Source organism: Centruroides sculpturatus, unplaced genomic scaffold, assembly GCF_000671375.1.
Source record: "Centruroides sculpturatus isolate CEXI.00-Female unplaced genomic scaffold, Cexi_2.0 scaffold5, whole genome shotgun sequence".
NCBI classification, from domain to species: domain Eukaryota; kingdom Metazoa; phylum Arthropoda; class Arachnida; order Scorpiones; family Buthidae; genus Centruroides; species Centruroides sculpturatus.
The window spans coordinates 1663395-1685833 of record NW_019384397.1 but is presented as its reverse complement, the minus strand read 5'-3'; the positions used below and the strand labels follow the sequence as shown (position 1 = coordinate 1685833).

Here is a 22439-nt window from a genome sequence, read left to right as displayed (position 1 = left end):
AACAATGCCGAATGAAAAGAAAGGACTGTCATTAAAAAGGAAATTTATAACTCTTCAAACAAAGATAGAAATTTTGGATCGAATTAAAAATCAAGAGCGAATAGCTAATATTGATAGGCATTTTAATTTAAATGAGTCGACTATTTGGTTGATTAAGCAATCGGGAGAAAAGATAAGAAATTTGGTCACATCCGGATCATCTATTCTTGCGAAAAATGTTGCTCGTCCGAGAGCACCTATAAAAAAAAAAAAAAAATGGAACAAGTGCTAATATTATGGGTAGAAGATATGAACAAGAAACGGTTGCCTTTAAATAAAAGTTAAACACAAAGCCTTAAAAATATTTGATTATTTAAAACAAATGGGACAGTCGTCGGCTGATGAAACCAGTGTTAAATTCGTGGCTAGCAATGGCTAATTTGAAAAATTCAAAAAAAGCCATTCAAACGCCAAGTTTTTCTCTTTTTAGAACTGAATCTCAGTTTTTGTATTAAGTTGGTGTCTCCTATAACGCGATTTCCCACAACGCGGTATTTTCAAGGAACGTATCTACCGCGTTGTAGGAGGCCTACCTGTACTTTTTCTTAATTATAATTAATTGTTGTAATTATATGAAACACTGAGAAACTCTTTAAAAAATCATTATTATATTTACAGATTATCTAGAGATAACCGTAAAAAAATTTACAGACGTGTTAATTAATAAAGAACATAATCCAAGTAAATTCTATTCATTAACTGCAGTGAATTAAACAAATTCCGGAAACACGCATACTGAAATAGCTACTTCAGATAAATTCTGCAAAATATCTACAAAATNAAATAATATACTCATGATTAATGATAACTATTTACTTTTTCTTAATTATAATTAATTGTTATAATTATATGAAACACTGAGAAACTCTTTTAAAAATCATTATTATATTTACAGATTATCTAGAGATAACCGTAAAAAATTTACAGACGTGTTAATTAATAAAGAACATAATCCAAGTAAATTCTATCCATTAGCTGCAGTGAATTAAACAAATTCCGGAAACACGCATACTAAAATAGCTACTTCAGATAAATTCTGCAAAATATCTACAGATATTCTGTAAAATTTGTGTTGTTCTGTATATTATTTTTGATAGGGTATATCATTGTAGCATTGGTGTTACCCTATTAATTACCATTAAAAATCATTTGCTAATGATAAATGTTTTAAATGATACGAATTGATGTCAATTATCAAAAAAAGAAAACAAATGACAAGTCATCTACCATTATTTGCTGTTTTTCAAGAGAACCATTGCCATTAAATGGTTTTAAAATATTTTTCAAAATTTTAAATTTTAAAGTCTGACTATAGGATATCAGTTGACATTAAGTGATCTCATGTCAAAGGTAACCTAAAATTGATATTATTTAATCTCATACAATAACTGATATGAGATGTTTGAATGTTTGAAACAATAGTCTTGTAAATAATAATTTCATCAATTGAAGTCATTGCATGTCATTTGGTCATTTGAAACTAACGAAAAATCACTTCAGAAATGATATAAATTGATATCATTGGTGATGATGAAATGATGTTTTTACTGGGATAAAGTTGATATCATTTAATTGCTACTAAAACTCTATAAATATATTTTGTTTTCATTAAAAAGATTAAATAACATATAAAACATTTATTTAGTTGTAAAATGTGTAACCACAGACTTTAATTATTATTACAGGCGAAAGTCACAAAACTCGTCAGCATTCTAAATACAATATAACCACAAACCTCGTAATATGGCGGACAAATCGCATCAGAGAGAATAGGTGTCTCAACACAAAACGCGCTGTAATTATACTTTTTTACTCTGAAAATATAACGATGCCTTCGTCCACATCTATTTCTATCTAATAAACAAAACTGAGAATTACAGTGCACTGGTGATTCTGTAAACAAATTCCATTTAAACTTTCTTAGAAAAGTATCGTAGAAAAAATATCAAATAATTCCTATATATGCTCATATTATTTTGTTATTTTTATTTTGTAGATGTTTAAGATTTTTTATTAAAGATTTTTTAAAAATACATAAACAAATATACATAAAATTGTAAGTAAGCCAACTTTTAGGGGCAACAATTGCACGTCCAGAGATGGTCTAGTGTTTATTCGTATGTGAGTGGTGGCGGCGGAGACAAAGCTGACAAGTGTCTAACAAAAACCGTTTATTTTGATATAAAATAAGTTACACTACAAACAAAATAATTTGCTTTAACACATTCGGCTGTGCGGACGTCCTGAGCGTCGTTGTTTTCCGATCGACGATCGAAATGGCGTTGTTCAGTCCGTGTGGCAAGTTGGAGAGATTCCGTTAATTGGCATCGGTAACGCGGTCTGAGTCCGTAGTGGTACAGTTTACGGATTGGGCACAATAGACGAAAAACTGCGTTTTGCGCGTTGACACACGGCGTCTTGGTTAACTGGAATGTTAATTAACCGAGTGCGAGGTGTCCTTGATCGTCGGGAATTATATCAATCTCCGTTCTCTCTTTCGTCCATTCTGATTCGTCATTCTCCCTCAATCACGCTTCTCGAGTGGCTGGTACCTCGTTAGTAAACGTAACGAGACTCCTTACCTAGAGCGCGAGAGAGGTCAAAATCGAAGCTGAATTCGATATCTCACCGATCAGGGGACGACATTCCTTCTCCATTTATGATTTCTGCGTCGCAGTTTGATATTAACAAAAGGTGTTGGACTACAACCATTTTTTCCTTGCCTTTTAAACAATTAAATTTTTCTCTAAATTGACTGATTTTTCGCGATTTTCGTGACGGTTCGGACCTGTTCGGGACCGCACAAAATATACATACATACAAAAGCAAATAAATCGTAAGTTTGTTTCATTTAAAAAATCAAAACTGATATAAAAGGAAAGCTATTGGGAATTTACCATTTTTCCAAATTTTTATAGCTTATTCAATATTATAAAATTACGTATAAATGATTTTATCGGTAGCAATTATAATCAATATAGACCTAATATCCGTCATATTCAAACTTTGTTTCTGTGACTACGTTAATACGTTTTTTATTATTGTTTTTAAAAAGTCTACAGACATAAGAAGCACATGAATTCGACTACACCCATAATGGAAGCGGATTATGAGAAAGTAATTCGTATTAACACGTCCATGAAAATTTGAATGGATCCTGACCGAACTCGAGTCCCGAAGAGAGAATGCTGTTGTTTTTACCTTCTCGATCATCCGATTGTATAGTATTGCTATTATATTTTGCAATGTATTAATATAACCTATATTAAAATAAGGACAGAGTGTTCAGTATTCCATTATTATTTAGGAATAGAAAAGTGTGTGTAGATTTCTTGTAAGCAAATAAAAAAAGTAGTACTGAATGTAGTGTCAAAAAGATAATGAAGCTTGTGACTTACTTTCGTGAAATATCTCCCTTTTTTAACCTTATTTGTAATATGCAGTTGAAATTAAACATTAACTTTATGTTTTGATTAAATTATATTGAAATGTGTTACGGAAAATTTAAATTTATATCAAAACAGCAACAACTTTTTATTATAATTTGATTATTTTGAAAAGACGGAACTTAATTGAAATGGAGTGCCATAAGTGCCATCTAAACATTCCTTCAGTAAACCCAGTCCCGCCTCGGCTACGTAATTATTTTTCTTTAATTCTAAAAAAACCAAAGTCAAAGTCAATAAAAAAGTAATTGAAAATTAAAAACGCTTGCAACAATTCACCTTGTATGACTTCTTTCAGAGTTCTATTTTACTATTTTTTCGCCTTTTGCTTTGTTGTAATGCTTTAATTAACCTCTAAAGTTTACCAATCCATCAAGATATAAATCTTAATTAAAATATTTAAAATCACATTAAAAAATAACTAATAATTAGTACAAGCTTCGGAAAAACTGTATTATATTATTATTAAATTTACTAACATGTGAACGGCATATATGGCAACACTGATCTGAAACAAGGTTATGGCTGCACACGTGGTTTGATTGCCTTGACATGTGATTGTACCTTGAACTAGCTTTTGATAACAAAATAATTTGTGTGGCATCTGTTCGAAGTGTTATTATGCAAAATTTTAAAAATTTAAATTGTTCCAATTAAATTTTTAAAATGAATATATTAATTAAACGGATAAATATTCGTTGTTTTAATCATTTTAAATTCAAGAAAAGATACTGTACGCAGAAAATTAACATTTCTGGTGTTTATCCTCCGATTATAACGCCTTTCGACGAGAATGAAGAAATAGCATATAATCATTTAGAAAATAATATTGAGAAATGGAATAAAGTTCCTTTTAGGGGTATATACAATTTGTAAAAATACTAATATTTATTAGAAACATCTTAAATAATTACAGAATTATCTTTTTATACTTTAATTTTATTTTCTAGGTTTAGTTATACAGGGATCAAATGGAGAATTTGCTTCTCTTAGTGAAGATGAAAGAGTAGATGTTGTAAAATTTGTAAAACAACATATTAGTAAAGATAAATTATTAATAGCTGGAAGTGGATGTGAAGGTAATTAAATGAAGTACAGGTATACCTCGCCTTACGTCGGTAATTGGTTCCAGGAAAGCGACGTAAGTCGAATTTACTTGTCTCCGAATCTACTTGTCACTAGGCTAAACCATAAATTACCATTCCCGGTTCTGTATTTAATTTATTAAGCTTACAAACAATTTTATTAAATTTTTGTTTTTAATATAGTACAAAAACAGTAATCTAAATTTACGAATGCATGTACTGTAAATACAGTACATACTTGTAAATGTATATATTTTAATGTGATTTTATGTGCTTTAAACGCTTTTCTAGTGATATTATGACTTCAATATTTGTGGCGGACAGACGTAAAGTCGAATATAATGACTTATACTTGATTTTTGTTTTTTCACATACTTTTTTGACAAACGACGTATAATCGGGAACGACGTAACTCGAAATGACGTAAGTCGAGGTATACCTGTATTTTGAGTTTATGTTAACAAATTTTATCTTAATTTCACTTTAATTGACATTTAAATTGAAATAAATTAAGATTTTTCATGAGAAAAATACTCAGTTTTGTATATATTATTATTCCTTAACAAATTCTTTTAAAATAAAAACAATAAGAGTAACTAAATTAAAAAGTATTATTTGATAAAGATGTATAAGAAATGCATTTTCATATTCTAAATGTTAAACAATTAGTAGCATAGAACTTGTGATTTTTTAAATGAATTGATTTATTTTTGAAAATAATGTATTTACAATATTTTTAACAAGTTTTCCAAATTTATATTGGAATTTCAGATGCAAGAATGACTCTAAATTGTGAGCAAAGTAGAAATTTGTTTAGTTTCAAATTTTCAGAAGCAACAAAAATATACAACCACTTTTACCAACCTTTACTATAATTTTTGTTTTTAAATAATAATAATATATATTTGAAACTATTTTATAGGGGATATATATATTTCATATATATATATTTATATATTTCAAACTATTTTATATTTTCAAAAAAGATATAAAGGATAAAGTTATAATTGTTTTATCAATCTTTTGTACATTCAGGAATGTTCTATTATTTAAAGTTAAAATGCACAGATGTAAATTTTATTTTAGCATAAGCCTCCTATTCATTATTATATTGTATTTATTTAATTAAAACACTTAACTGTTCTATATGATAAAAAAAACACACAATAAAAAGTTGTAAGATTATAATGATATAATTACCAGTACTTTTGATAATATATATATCATCATTACCAGGCAATTACAACAAAAATGGTATAAGAACATTAGAACATAAATAGAATAAGATGTCAGATTTTTGGAATATACGTTTAGATTAACAATTAAAAAATTTTCAGTCTGGATGTATATAATAGCTTTTAACACCATAAGACAGTTAAAGTACTTTAATTGTAGTATAGGTTAATACTATTTGTTCTATTATATAATGGCTATGTGAGCATACTAGGAAAAACAAATATTGTATATGTACAAATACTTGTAGATAGACATCTGTTTTCATATTGCTGTAATTTAAAATACTAAAGTAAAAAAGTTCAAACATAAATATTTTATATTTTTATATTTGTATACTGGGGTGGTAAATAGGGATACTTCGATTAGTTACTTATTATATTATTGATAAAATATGATTTCTTACATATGCTGCATTTTCTGATATAATTTTAATAGTCTGTTATTTAATTGTGTTGTATACAAATGTTGTGATGATGGTGGTGGTGTAGAATGTTTTCGTATAGACAGTCAAAAAGAACACAGTACACGCTTCTTTCTAACAATAACAACACAAAAAATAAAAACACTTTAATTTCTCCAAATCAGCGAGTGACTCTCTGACACTCCACCATTTTTTTTGATAGTTACAATACTGGACCAGCCACACAGCTTCTCACTTTGTTAGCTCCCTGGTCAGTACACACACTCTCTCTGACTCTACACACCCCTAACTAGCTGGAACAATCTCCCCCACACTCCCGGGGACACCGTCACCTCACCCACCCGACATGTGTGACCAAGCTGTGAACTGTCCATCACCACCTGCCGACATCCACACACCTGACACATGTCTCACACATGTTACACTGAACTTAACAAATTGAATGTTTCATAGCAGAAAATCTAAAACAAGTCTGATTAAATTTAGAAATTTTGAGAATTTATTCAAAAAAGCATATTGCATTTAATTCTGTAGGAACTCGTACAACTGTAAAAATGACAGAACGAATGGCTGCAGTTGGAGCTGATATAGCAATGGTGGTAACACCATGCTATTATAAGGGAAGCATGAATGAGAAAGCTTTAATCAAACATTATATTACAGTAAGTGTTCTCATTAATATCATACTTTAAAAGAATTTTAATAAAATTTCAGAATCAATAATCTTAACATAAAAATGCAAAAATATTAAAAAGCACCAATCTTGTTGGCAAGTATTCCTATTTGAAACAAGACTTAACCAAGAATCAATTACTGATTACACTGCATCAAACGAGTGAAACCATTGTGATGAATGTCAGAGTACATTGTAATAAGTGCCAACATAATGTACAAATTGTTTAAACCAGTGAATACAGAAGTGGTTTAAACAATGATTTCTGAACCTTTGGATATAGAAGTGACAGTGGAAGAACATTTTGATATCTCCTTTTTACTATTTTCCCAAACTATATAATCAGAACTATATTGAATAAACTGATTTTTTGTTTATGTATTTACTTATATTAACAATTATGCAAATATGCATATTTTAAAATAATTATAGTGAATACAGATTAAAATCTACAAAAAATTAATTTAATAAAAATTAAAATAAAAACATATTAATAAAATTTGTATGAATATTATAAGATATAATAAATATTCCTACTAACTCCACTCAGTAATGGAAATGAGATTCACCATTGTTTTAAAGGGCTGTACTTACTTTTTATTTATTCCTCTAAAGCAATGGCTCCCAATTAGTGGTATGTGTAACCCCAGGGGTACGTGTACCACTAATTGGGAACCATTGCTTTAGAAATTGCATGAAGGGGTACACGTGGCAATCTAAAATCGGTCGATTTAAAATTTAAATGCATGAGATGAAGCAATCAAAAAAATAATGGGTGGACCATCAAAAATTCGGAAATTTACAACATGATGTGGAATGCACAAATTTGTTTATTTATAACTAAAAATATTCTNTTATTCATATAAAAAGTTGTTATAAAATGCAACATGAAGAAAGGAAATGTCTCAAAATGACATAATTCAAGATTGAATTGAAAGTGGTTCTGCAGACACTTAGTACACTTATATAATTATAAATTTTAGATATGGAAAGGAAGATTTAATTACATGATGCAATGTAAATTTTTATTATATTTTTCCTCATCTTTTTATATGTTATTTCATTTAAAATTTTTTCATTTTTAGGTTGCAGATAAAAGTCCTATTCCAATAATTTTATACAGTGTACCTCCTAATACTTCACTTGATTTATCAGCTAGTGTTATAATTAAATTGTCTTCACATCCTAATATAATTGGATTAAAAGATAGTGGTGGTGATGTATGATTTTCATTTTGTATTATTTAATTTTACCTGAATATAAAATTAATTAATAAAGATAAAATGTTATATTAAAAAAATTTTTTAAATCAATGCATATAACAAATCAAAAGCACTAATGATTTTTAATAGTATATGACACTAAAAGCCTTCTATTTGTTTTCAGAATTATGACGTAGAATTAAATTTATATTATATTTACTAAATTTAAATTTATAAGTAATTTAATAACAAATTTTTAATATAGTAAATATACTGATTATTTTATTTTATTTTTTGTTATACACTTGAAATATTAATTTTATTAACTATTATTTTCTGAAAATTTTTAGGTTTCAAAGTTAGGATATATAGTACATAAAACTAAAGAGCATAATTTTCAAGTTCTTGCAGGATCAGCTGGATTTTTCCTTCCAGCTCTTACTATTGGTAACTTTTAATGATTTATGTATTTATAATGCTAGTATTGTTTTTTTGTAGATTAATAAAGTTGTTAGGCTGCAATTTGAAAAAATTTTAGATCTATAAAGTCCCATTGTCTGTCCTTCCTTAATCTCGAGAATGGAGTTAGATAGATCAGTGATTCTCAACCTTTTTTTCGTCATGGTACACTTTTAATAATTTAAAAATTTGGCAGCATACACAGTTACTTCGGTAAGTACCACAGGACAGCTGGTGACATCATAACAGTGATTTTTTAAACACAGTTGGTTATTTAGGTCACATTTTCTGAACATCTTAGTAGCAACCAACAGTTACTGATAACACTGGTTACAATTTCCAAATGCGCTCTAGGTTAGGTAGAACCAATTAAACTATCAATACTTGTCTGATGTTGGTTATGTATGGATATTCGCAGTGGCGGCACACTTCAAAAATCATGCGGCACTTTAGTGTGCCTCAGCACAGTGGTTAAGAATCGCCAAGATAGATGAAAGCCAAGACCAGATATGGAAAGATTAGAGGCAGGAGGCCCCAATTAACTATATATGAATTTCTGGTGCAAACTGGAAGTTGTTATTTTAATTCAAAAATTTTTCCTGAAAGGAGTTAGACGACCAGCATGATTCTGTTGCTTACAGGAAAAGTATGATGTACAGGGGCAAGACACTGGCAATTTGAGATGGAATGATATATTTTAAATTCAATAAATTTAAAAAATTGATTCAAAATTGCAGCCTGGCATTCTGCCAATGTTACAATAAATAATTGCTTGTTTATGTATTTTTGCATATTTTGTTTAAAAACAAGAATTTAATAAATTTTGAAAACATTAGAAACTTGAAATACTTGATTATCGAAGCTTAACCAAGGTTCCACATTATTGAGAGAAACTTGTAAGTGAATACACTATTTTTACTTTTCCTTGTTATGTATTGGAATTGTGTCAAATTTGACTTCTGGGATTTTTGAAAATTTGTGTTTTGAGACCCCCTGAACCCAAAAAAGTCAAAGAAAAAAGTCACCAATGAGTTGCCTAATTTCCCAGCTGTTATGTTTTCCAGGCTTAATTTTGATGGTAGTGATGAATTTCATAAAAAATTGTAAATGTTTTATTAAGTCTGACCTCTCTCAAGATATGAGTGATCACACTGCTTTATACACAAGTTATCATGCCAAATTTCTTTGTCATTGCCTTATCCTGAGATATTAAGCAAAATAGATGAAAATACACATGAACACACATATCTGGAAACTTTTTTTGCTGGAAACTCAAAATTTAGAAATTTGCAAAAATCTGAGGGTCAAATTTGTCACAATTTCTTATACAAACCAATACTTTCCCTTGTTATGTACACACAACAGCTGGAAAATAATAGAGGAAAAAGATTCCATGTTGGTGTGTTGACATCTTTCACCCCATCCTGAGATATTAAATGAAGATTAAGAAACAAAATTTGGCACAGTAGCTTTTGTATAAGGGGGTGTTGATGCTATCAAATTTTGGTGGTTAAAGGTTGATGGGATGGGAAAATAGTGGGTGGTCACATGTCATATCTTGAAAAGGGTTGACTTAATGAAGATTTTGCTTGTTATTAGTCTCTACAACTTTCTATAAAACTCATCACTGCCCTAAAATTAATATTTTTGCCATTTTATAATAATTAAAAATTTTTTATATTATTAAACAAAATTTCATAACAGATGGTACCACACAATTTTATTTCATTAAATTCTCATAACATCCAGGAGAGTTACACAACTCATTACTGGATGTTTTTTATACTGTAAGTCAGATAATCTTTGTCTTAAATGCACTAAGCATGTAAATACTGAAGTACTTTTAACCTTAACTGTACCAAGCAAATAGCTGATGTTGAGCTGACAGTAGAGCATTGCTGCAAAGGAGGGAGGAATTGCTGTGAAACAAGAAACTCTAAAAGACGTTTTAAAGAAAATTTAAAACAATAACAAGTATTACAAAATGATTATTTAATGTTTTTCTTACCTTAAAGTCAAACAAATGCTGGATTAAATTGGGCTCTATTACTGCTACTATTAATAATTAAATACTGAATAATTTGGCACTACAAGTAGTGTTAGGTACATCTCTTATTAAATTCAATAATTATAATTAAATTATTTATTTATTAAATAATTTAGAAAATTTTTGAAGAAAAGAATTGGCTAGAGCCAGACTCAAACTTTCAACTGTTACTTACTGTTGCCAGTTATGCTACTCAGACTTCCATTTGATCTTTTCCTTCCAGACATATTTAATTTAGATACAACCATACTAATTAGGTATTACCACACAGGCAATGTGTTTGCATGGTAAGTGGCAGTTGCGGGTTCAAGTCCCACTCCAAACCAAATTTTTTCTTTCAGAATTTTCTAAATTATTTAATAAATTTTAATTTAATTATAATTATTAAATTTAATAAAAGATGGCACTCAATGCCTACTTCTAGTGCCAAATTACTCAGTACTTAGTTATTAATTAATAGTAGTAATATAGCCCAAATCCTGCATTCATTTGGCTTTAATATAACTGTTGGGCTTATGTTTATGTTTTTGTTACCTTTTATGTGAGACAAACCATTCTTATTAATATGTAACTACAATAATACACATTTTTTATTGTACAGTATGTATTAACTTATAATAAATGATGTAAAAAACATTGTTCTTACATATAATTAAATTCATTAAGTTATAAAAAGAGGCTTAAAGTATTTAAGATGCTTATAAGTCTTTTACATTTGTAATTTTAAATCCAAAGTGCCATGACTGTTTATTTTATCTGAGTTTTCAGTTATCTGAGGTAGCATTGTCCAAATTACCTTGGATAATTGGGTTCTATTGTACTAGTTAAATTCTAGATTGATTTGGATTAAATTTGAGATGATATCTGTGATTTCAAATTATTATGATATTCTTATGTTTATAATATATGTTTCTGTAAAATGTGATATCTTTCCATCAGAAACAAACTATAATTTTGAAACTCTTACAAATGATAAAGCACTGCATAATATTTAATAATTCTGTTTCAGTATCCTAATATCAGTTTTTTTCTTTTTTGTTATCAGGATGTGTAGGTGGTATATTTGCTTTGGCCAATCCTTTAGGTGAACCATTATGCAATTTACACAAACTATTTTTAGAAGGAAAATTACAAGAAGCACAGAGTCTTCAACTTCGACTGATTTCTCCAAACATATATGTAAGTACAGTTTAATTTAAATGTTAGTGAAGTTTACAATGTTCGTAGTTCACACAATTGGTGACCAAGTCATTGCACCAATTACATTAACAAAGTTCAGATAGTTTAATATGTTGAATTAGTCCATCAAGAAGACACCTTACGACAAATCAATGAGTTGTTGGCTAGAAGTATCCTTCTTCTGGTGGTTAAAGAACAGACAGCGAGAGAATCCAGACTTGACTCGAACTTTGAGGCACACTTGAAGTTCCAAACTGAACTTAGACGAAACTGATGTATACCCTAAACTTCTGAAGCGAACTTCCTGAAGTTCTCATGTTGAAGTGAACTTGCTTCCGACGTGAAGTCCTAAGCCGAACTTAAATCTCCTGCTTTGACATTAACCTTTTTATAGCCTTCGACAGCAGGCTAGATGATCAGTCAGTGCTTACCAAGCCATAGCACTATGCAAATATATCGTATGGCATGTTTCCCTGTTGCCCAATCAACAGTTACCAGTTGTAGCACTACACAAATATGTAGAGTGGTGTGATCTTCAACCAATCAGCAATCACGCATTCAAAATCCCATGGTCGCTTCCTTAACTGTCTTTTCGCGACGGCGACCATTACAAGTTTAAAAATAGAAAGGCAGGAATCGCATTTATACATGTAAGTTTTGCTGACTTAAAGGGGGGTACAGTTTATCCTGTGTCAGAATTGAGCCTAAGGGAAACCGAGTATGTGGGTGGTGGCGAAGGAGGCAAATGAAGAACAAGTGTTTTACAAGAGAAAACCCATTTATTTGTTTGAATTCATGCTTATATTGATATTGGACAATTCCAAAATCTTGGTGTTCCTATGAAATGGTGAGAGTTCGGGTGATCAGTCATAGTCTGGGTGGATGAGAAGGATCACTGGACGATGCAGATGTTCGGTGTTAAGCTGCAGTGTCCTAGGTGATCGGCGGTAGCACAACACAATAGATAAAGCATAACTGTAGGCTTAATCCAGAGGAGACTCTCTTTTCGACCTTAAAGTTCTGATTTTTATTGTTTTTCCCTCGCTATTTGCATTTCGGATTGGTCCCTCGTCTCATTCCTCGCTTCCCTATTGGTCTCTCCTTTGTCTCCAGGTGCAAGACAAAATATTTTCGGGTTGTGGGAAAGGTCCGATTCGAGGTGTCCATCTGATACCTCTTTGTCGACTCTGCTTGATGACTGTTTATAAAACAATAACACCTGCACTCATAACTCAGGCCGTTGTTTACCAGTTTTTGACGTCTAAGAATTTAACGATCATTTTCATCTTTCATCTATCAAAAATTTCCCCTTTTTTTTTTTGTTCGAAAGTTTTATCTCAGCCAATATTTTATAGACTCGCAAGTCAATGATCTACCTATTTATGAGCACTCGTATTAGAGTTTATCTTCCGCTAAGACCTTGACAGATAGTTTGACACATACTCGAACAGTTCAGAGTCTCGTTGTTTACATCTTGTGTCACGCAAGAATTTCAGTTTACTCGAGTACGAACCTCATCTGGGAACCCACATACACGATCTTATCCCAAAAATGTTAAAAAACAAAATTTATTGAATATAAATCAGATGATTAGTCTGATGATCTGTTGATGAAAATTTTCAAAAAATAATATAGTAGAAATAATAATCCAAATTTTCATATTTAATGGAAATCTATATGCTGTCAGATTCCAGCAGTTAAGATGTAAGTTTGATAGAATGCACTGACATTTCTAGAATTAGTTTTTGAATGTGCAACAACTGGAAGATTTTTTTTTTTTTTGTTTTTTTACTTGGATACATATAGAATAAACAAGTAGAAATGTTAAAGAAAAAAAATAAGTTATCAATGTGTGAGTCATTGTTATCAAAATTTTCACTTAATCAACTTTATTTAATTAATCTGTTTAAAGAAGTTCCAAAAACTTCTAAAAGCTGCAAGAAAGTTTTTATCTTTTGAATTTAAAGAAGACAAAACATATGTAAAACATATAAAATTTTCTTGTTGGATTTTAATGTTTTTTTTTTTTTTTATTTTTTATTTATGCAATAGATCTATGAGAAGATATCAAGTTTAATATAATTAATTAATGTTAATAAAGTATTTTGACAAATTGTTGAATGATTCTTAGTCTTAGTACCAGTATCAATTTAGTTCTAATGTTATGTTAAATAAATAACTTATATTAACTTATATAATATTAATATTATATTTCAATTGTATTTATTTAGTTAATAATGTTTTGATATTTTATTGTTCCTGCTTTCTGTATAAATTGAATTTGGTCATGTGTATAGTTAATGTACTTTTGAAAATATAAGTTCTTAACAGTATTTAGAAGTGAATCATACTTTCATTATCAGAACTGCACGCACATTTATGATAACAATATTTTCTGTTTAATTTGCATGTTTTTAATTAGAAGTAAGGAAAAAATTAAAAATGGGAAAGTTTTTTGTTAGAGAAAGATAAAATATATTTAAACATCAAGATTTATATGATAAATTATGTTCATATAATAAAACAACCAATCAGATAACCAGTACAGTGGTGCCTCGTATAACGTATGCTGCGAACAACGGACTTTCTGTTTGGCCGTTACATGAGGTGAACAATGGACTTTCTGCGAACAAGTGCGAATGATGTTTCCACTCCTTTGCCATTGCCAATGATAATGTCTGCTATTTTTATAATATATTAGTATTATTACAATATATTATTAGTATATTTGAAGTACAGAGCTTTCGTTGGGATTCGACTTGCTCCCTTGTTTATTACGTACATCACCTGAGTGCAGGGTATTTACATTTATTTGGGTGTTGTGCAAATCATGGCTTCTAAAAAAACAGAAAGGTGATTTCAATTGAAACAAAGCAAGAAATCATAAGAAGGAGTGAAAGTTGACAAAAACTTCCTTGTCAAATGGGGAGAGGTTCAGGAGTTTACCAACACTCATTACCCAAACAAAGCTGAGGCCAATAGGATCAATGATCTCTTCAATGACACCCTTGCCTGTCATTTCCAACAGGTGTTAAAGAAGAGAGAGAAACAAACCACCTTGGACATGTTTTTTAAGAAGCCAGCAGGCAAAAAAAAGGATGGAACAAGAAGAGTTGATCCTGCAAGCTCCGTTAGCCTCTCCTGAATCTGACTCTGATTAAAAAACAATAAAAAGAGACCTGCTGCAATGTGTAAAAAGTCTGTATCTGTATGAATGTGTGAAGAAAGTGTTCCTACACCTCCTCCTCACAACATCTGACTATCCAGCATAATTGGTCACTGCTCCATTTTCATTTTTTATGGTACAGTTCGGTTATTTTATGCTGCGGAACAAATTATATCTTTTAACATGTATTTCTATGGGAAAATGCGTTTTGTATAATGGACTTTTCACTTAACAGACATGCACCTGGAACGGATTAAGAAGCACCTGAAACTCAAATTTAATACGAGGCACCACTGTATTAAATTTGAGTTTTTTGGATAATTCCAAAGAATTCAACATTTCCAAAATTTCTGAATTATTTATTAATTTACATTAGTTGTAATAATTAAATTTATTACAAGTGATACTGCTTGCTTTTAGTGTAAAGTTTCATAATATAATCTAATTAAATGTAGTCTTGATAAGAATGGCTTTAATGATGGGACTTACAATACCTGGAGGGAAGGATGTAAGCAAAGCAGACTCATGAATAGAAATATATTAGCAGTGAGTACATTTCCTTGAAAGAGTGACAAAGTTAGATTAGATTTTATTTCCATTTACAATGTGCAATTATATTGATAAATTATTGATGAATATAAAAAAATATATATTAAAAAACTTAAAATCTGTAATTTAATCTAATTTAATTAATGTTTTCCAATCTATTATGTGACCTAAGATAGACTGGTCAGATACTTATAATTATTTAACAAATTATTCATTTGCATATTCACAGGAAGCAGTAAGCAATGGGAAAGCATCTTGATGTCTACAATTACTTTCAATCAGCTTTGTAATGTAGTTTTTATGCCTGTTATTTGCTTTTGTCTCTTGTCCTTACTTTCAGATAAATGCAAAAAATATTGATGACAATAAAAACAGGATAATTTCAGTCAGCATTTGGTTTCCTAAGTATTTAACAAAACATAATCCATCCTTTATCACTTTCATCCATCATTGGAACTAATTCATATGGTAGATTTTAAAATATCAATAATTCAGAGCTGATTTGTTGTACTAATGGTAGTAAAACTCTGACTGGTGTTGGAGCTGGTTTTGCAGTATTTTATAATAATGTTTTAATACAGAGTTCTAGTTATGGGTTAAGTTATTGTTGTTCTACATTTCAGACAGAATTGCATGCTATTGGGAGATTTTTACACTGTTTAACACTTGATATTATGTTTTTTAATACTGTATCTGTATGTTGTGATGACCAGTCAGTAATACAAATTATAGTTAATATAAAAAGAAATGCAATGGTTTATAAGATGATACTACAACTTATGGAATTGAATAGTAAAGGTATTAAAGTAATATTCTCCTGGGTTAAGGGGCATTCTGGAATAATTGGAAATGAAATAACTGACACATTATCTAAAGAAATAACAACAAAATTGCTTGAATATAACAAAGCTTATCTGAACTACATTAAAGATCTTATAAGAAAGAAAACTGTGTATGAAATACAGAATACATTAGAAGTTCTAAGGGAAGGAATACAAAGAAATTCCTGATATATATATCAGGAATATATATATATATATAATATATATATAATATATATACATGAATGGATAATAATGTACAATGTTTAGTGAGGATTTTGTATCCATACAGTTCTTTCAGGATATGGTGCCATTTTAGAATATCATCTTAGATTTAATACTAATGATAATCTAGTGTGTCAGTTTGTCAAGAAAGCTTACAAACTGACACACATTTGCTTTTCAGTTGTCTTAACTTTGCTGTAATACATAGTGAAAATGATATAAAAAACAATCTGACGATATTGCTGTAATTTATAATAAATATTTGGAATACTACAACATGCCTAAGTCTAAAAAATATGAAAAAAAAAAAAAAATTTATTTATTGCAGTATAATGTATAATGATATTCAACATTACCTAAAGTAATGTTGAATATCTGAATCAGTTGAAATTACTATTGGTTGATTTTAGAACAAATCATGTGTTTTTATATTTCACTTTTATGTCTCACTTTAATTTGCATTTAATCTAATTATATATCTTGTATGTGCTATATTTAAATATATTGATTATGTAATGTTGTAAAATGATACCTGTGCTATATGTATATGATGCATGGGTTGTATACATGTTTGTAAATAAATAAAATAACAAAAGACAATAACTTTTAAAATTGACCAATAAAAATGTGCATACCATTAAAATTAATTTTTGACCTATCTGTAAAAATAAGAGTTTTATCAAAACAATTTCTGTTTAATGTGAGAATTCGAGCTCTAGTGTGAATTCTTGAGCTTCCATAAAATTTTCTCATTGTTGTTTTTTTCAATTTTCAGTCACTTCAAGGAGTGACCTTTTAACCCTTCCGGAGATGGCAGAAAAAAAAAAATACAACCCACACACTTCTTACTTTGTCTGATTTTAACGATGATAAAACCGATCGGATAACCCACCAAACGAACAATCATTACTAAGGTTGCAATACATATCCTAACCTTAGTCACCTCCAGCAATTAATTCCATCAGTTTGACAACTGTTATCAAATTTATGAGTTAGAAAAAGTAACAAGATGGGATAGCAAAAGTAATAATTCTACCGAAATGGTTATACTAATTGACAGAAATCGAAACCTTCCCCGTCCAGTCGAACTTACATGGGATTGCATCAGAATGTACTCCGAACTTCCCTCCTCAGAATGGGAATAAAAAGGGGTTGCACTTGAACCTGATGCTATCAGCTGTGGACATCCCCCTTCAAGTGTGGATGTCCACAGCTGATAGCATCAGGCAAATATCACCAGCCGACATCAGGTGACACCAGACCCATACTGCCATTCCGTCTGTCGCAACCCTTGCCTTCCTGCCATAATCGCCATCCATTTCTCAATGTGCCAGATTCGAAAAGAAGAGAGACTACAAGTAGAGTCAACCGATCTGGGGACAGTTTGTAAGCAACACCCATACAATGAGATCAGGACCATGAGAGGTATTTGATCTAAATTTGATCCTTGCTCTTTCGTTCCTTGTCTTTCTCTCGATTATAGATTACTTTAGGCTAGTTGAATTTAGTAGAATACTATGTTTTATAGAGCTAGAACTTAGACGGTTAAGCGACAAGCATATATTCCTTGTCACTATATAGAATAATTTTGAGTAATCCCTTTTTGTAGCATTTCGCTTTGTATGCGTATGTATAGGTTTAGTTAATTAGTTAATTAAATGTGTTATTTTATATTTAATACTGTGTCATCCTTGAGTACAATTGGTAACCTTCTGGTGTGCAATCGGCAACCTGTCGACTTACCCATTTCATTCCCCACTCACATTTTTGTCCTCCTATATAACCATTCTCTGACCAAGCCGCTGGTAAGCGGGAAGAAGCTCGTAGCTATACCCCCTCGGTTCTCACATTAAGGAAAGAGTTTCAAAGTAACAGTTTAGCTTATTAAAATGTTAGATATATACAAAATAAGAAATACAGTAAGACATATATAATTCCAGGGAAAGTAATGTATAAAATCTTTTTTTGCGACCTATTATATAATTGACTATAATTCAAATTCATTGGCATATACAGTATTTTGAGTCAAATATTTTGTCAGTGATTTTTAAGATGAGTAGAGACAATTCTAGTAATAAAGAAAATATTTATAATAGAATCAGGAAGGATTTACTTCTACATTAATTTCTGTCATTTGATAGAAATTAATGTGGAAGTAAATCTTTACAAACAAATATATAGAAAAATGATGTCAACATTTGTGATGATGTTTAATAATAATTATTATGTCTTAAATTACCTGAAATAATGTTCTTTACACAAATATGTATATTTTGTGGGCAATCACTATGAACTATCTTTAATTCTTTTCACATTAATTCATTTTCTTTGTGTTTTTCATTACTAATAAAAATATGAAAACTCATGATTTTATTCATTATATTATTATTATGGTAATTTATTATGCAACAATTTTTGGCATTTTTTCAAGAAAGTGGGCTCACCATTAGTATACTTCTATTCATGAGTTAACTTTGGTTTCACTCTCAAATCTAAGTACCCAAGGTATTGGTGTCATGTTAAAACTTATCCGTAACTATAAAATAATGGCTTAATGATTTCTGGAACTTAAGTTTCCACTGAAGTTCTGAATGTAAGTTTCTACTTAAGTTTCTGTTTTAGAGTTACTGGAATTTTTATTGTATCTTTGGATTTATAAATAAATATATTTAGAATGTAATTAAAGATATAATGTTTGAAAATTTATTGTAGAAGTAATTTTTTAAATAATTTAATCTTAATTTTTGCTGATAAAAATAATAATTTATCTTTTATATGCATAAAAGCAACTGGAATGCATTGTTCAGAATAAATTAGCATCTTTAAATTTTTCGCAAAATCTCTTTTAATTTAATAAAAACTAATGTTTTTGATCATCTTTTAATGGCCTTCTTCAGTAAACTCAATACGAACAGCATTTTTACCATGAATTTATTTGAAGAAAGCTTTAAAGAATGATTGAAAATATTAGTTTACATTAAATTAAAATTATTTTGGAAATTTAAAGATGCTAATTTATTTTTTTTTATTACTAATTAACTTTATCCAGAATTAAAGTAAAAATTTTTTAAAACTTTAATGGTAACATTTTAAAGCATAAAATGTCTGACAAATAATTTCAGTAATTAAAAAAACAAATTTTGCTGAATGTTTTGCTGTTATATTTTATTGTTAAACAGATCTTTGAAAGTTTGAAATAGTTTTGCAGTTATTAGCATTACTTTCAGAACAGGTTTAAAACTGCAATTCCATTTCTTGTTTTTCTTACTGTTTTATTTTGTTAATTTAATATTATTTTAGGTTACTAAAAAATATGGTGTAGCTGGTTTGAAAGCTGCAATGGAGTGGTTTGGTTATTATGGTGGTTCAACCAGATTGCCTATTCTTCCAATATCCAAAGAAGAAGAAGAAGAAATTTTAAAAGAATTTAAAGAAAATAAATTTTTATAAATAGTGAATTTCTAAAGCTGTATGTGAAATATATTTTTATATCAAAGTTAAAGTTGCTGTTATAATTTTGTTGATTTTTATTGAATTATGAATATCAAAACATATTTTTGTATTAAGATTTTTATATTTTGAAGTTTAAAGTGATAAAGAATTTTATTGTTTATATCAAATATGTGAATAAGAAATTATGTAATTATAATAAATAGTATAAGAATTTTTCAAACTTTATATAAAGGAGTTACAGAAGTATAAAAATCTATTTACCAAGATTTTATAAGAATTGAACATTTCTGCTTGAAAAATAATATCTGCAAGAAATTTGTAAATATTAATAATTTGTTAAAAATAAAATTGTGGATGTAATATTTCACTAATTCAGTCTGTTTTGTTTCATTATTGTATCACCTATTAATAAATGCCATTTAAATGCTATGAAAAGCAAACACCGAAAAATCAATAAAAAGCATAAAAAGTTTTCAGTAGAATCTAATATAAATTGTGTACAGAAATAAATAAAGTGAATATAAAATAACTAAAATTACAAGCAATAAGAAATGAAAATAATTTTAAGAATAAAATTGTTTTTTATGGGCAACCACCCACAAACAAAAATTACAAATTTCCAATAGAACTCAACCAAATTAGGATTAGGCCAAAATATGTATAGTTTAGTTAAATATCATTGAAATACAGTTTTTACTGCCCCGGCTGTTATATATAACAGAAAGTATAGTGATCAGTCAAAAAAGATTTTTACATTTCTGGACTGGAAACCTTGAAACATCCAGAAAATCAAAAAGAATCGGGGTTTTTTTCTGTATGGATGTGTGTGGGGGACACGATTTTGTTCACCATCTTTCCACCACGATTTTGTTTACCAAGTTCAATACATAATTCCCGTGCTTGTCGAAAATTTCTGAAATTTTGCAGGGAGGTATCTTTATTAGGGTATTGATGCTATTAAATTTTTATGATTAAAAGTCGAGAGGTGGGAAGATAAAAAGGGTCGTTTGTATCTCCAGTAGGGTCGGACTTAATGACGATTTTACTCGTTATTGGGCTGTAATTTGAAAAAAAATTGTAGAACTATAAATTCCCACTGTCGTTTGTCCGTCTTTCCTTAATCTCGAGATTGGAGTTATATAGATGAAAGAAGAGGCCAGATATGAAACTTTACTGGCAGGAGGCCCAAGGTTTCCATATTTAACTATATATGAACTTTCGATGCAAACCGGAAATCTCGTTATTTCAATTCAAAAATTTTCCCTGAAAGGGCTTAGATAGGTGATCGGCAAGACTATTGCTAACAGGAAAAGTATGATGTACAGGGGCAAAACAGTACTAATTTGAGATGGATGACATTTTAAATTAAATGAATTTTAAAAATATGATTAAAAATTGCAGCCCGACATTGTGACGATGGCACAATAAATAAGTGATCGTTAGCATTTACAATTTTTTTATAAAACCCATCCCTACCTCAAAATTGAGCTTTTTGCCATTTTATAATAGTTAAAGATAAAAAGAAATTTTTAAATAAAATATGATAACAGATGGCGTCACCAAATGTTGCCGGGAAAGTTACATTTATTGTAACTCTCGTTGTTACATTTATTATTATTAAGTTACCAATAATAATGATATCTACGTGGAATTTGTATGAATATCATATAGTGATAATGAAATTCCTAAAATGATATTCCCATGGTATATTTTCTAGGGTATCAACATAGTTTGTTCTACATATATATAGTTTTCCATTGATGAATTTCCACGAATGAAAATTTTACATTTGTCCTGTCAAAGTATAGAAATAACAAAAAATGAAGATAGTCTGTTATGTAATAATTTAAAGCTTTCACATGTATTTATTGAGGAAAAGGAGATGGTACAAGAAAGAAAAAAATCAAGACTAAAGAAATCAAGTTCTTAAATGTTGCATTTAGTCAGTATTTAACCTAAAGATTTCAAACAATGTTATGAAATGTTATGTTAGATATCGTACTTTTCAAAAGATGAAAAATACGAAAAATTATCATTTTCCGCTTGACATAGAAGATTATTTGAAATATTTTAGATATTGCATCAATAACTTGTTTACTTGTCAGTTTACTTGTAGTTGCTTATTTACGGAACTTAATCTTGGTAAAAAGTCTTTTAAAAATAAATATGAAGCCTGAAGCAACGCCCAAACTTGTTTTGCAATTTTTCTACTAAATACTTATGATTAGGTTCTATTGTACTTAATTCATTTTCATGCAATTCACTGAATATTAATAAGAAAAGTTAACCATGTTATTTGATTACAAGTAAATAATACATTATACTTTTCGCTACTATTCTCGCATAACACACTAAATTTACTTATTAACATAAAAGTCTCTAAATTGTGAATTCAATCATTCATATACTTAATTACAGTTTTACTGATTATCACCATT

At 29.3% G+C, this 22439-nt stretch overlaps 1 protein-coding gene across 1 annotated transcript; it reads left to right on the top strand.

The window, feature by feature from the left end:
* The first annotated feature begins 4016 nt into the window (after nucleotides 1-4016).
* Nucleotides 4017-20062, top strand: LOC111618478 (4-hydroxy-2-oxoglutarate aldolase, mitochondrial-like). Its single transcript, XM_023360021.1, has 7 exons — nucleotides 4017-4344; nucleotides 4436-4564; nucleotides 6762-6889; nucleotides 7986-8120; nucleotides 8453-8549; nucleotides 11654-11787; nucleotides 19849-20062. Exons 1-7 carry the CDS (start codon nucleotides 4152-4154, stop codon nucleotides 19996-19998), a joined length of 966 nt encoding a protein of 321 aa, XP_023215789.1. The 5' UTR covers nucleotides 4017-4151; the 3' UTR covers nucleotides 19999-20062.
* The last annotated feature ends 2377 nt before the right edge of the window (nucleotides 20063-22439 follow it).

What these genes read in the sequence shown, in the direction of transcription:
- LOC111618478 (XM_023360021.1), top strand. Translation starts at nt 4,152, where the DNA reads ATGAATATATTAATTAAACGGATAAATATTCGTTGTTTTAATCATTTT. An exon ending in CCTTCCAGCTCTTACTATTG is followed by an intron (nt 8,550 to 11,653) that starts GTAACTTTTAAT and finishes TTTTGTTATCAG; the next exon opens with GATGTGTAGGTGGTATATTT. An exon ending in TGATTTCTCCAAACATATAT is followed by an intron (nt 11,788 to 19,848) that starts GTAAGTACAGTT and finishes ATATTATTTTAG; the next exon opens with GTTACTAAAAAATATGGTGT.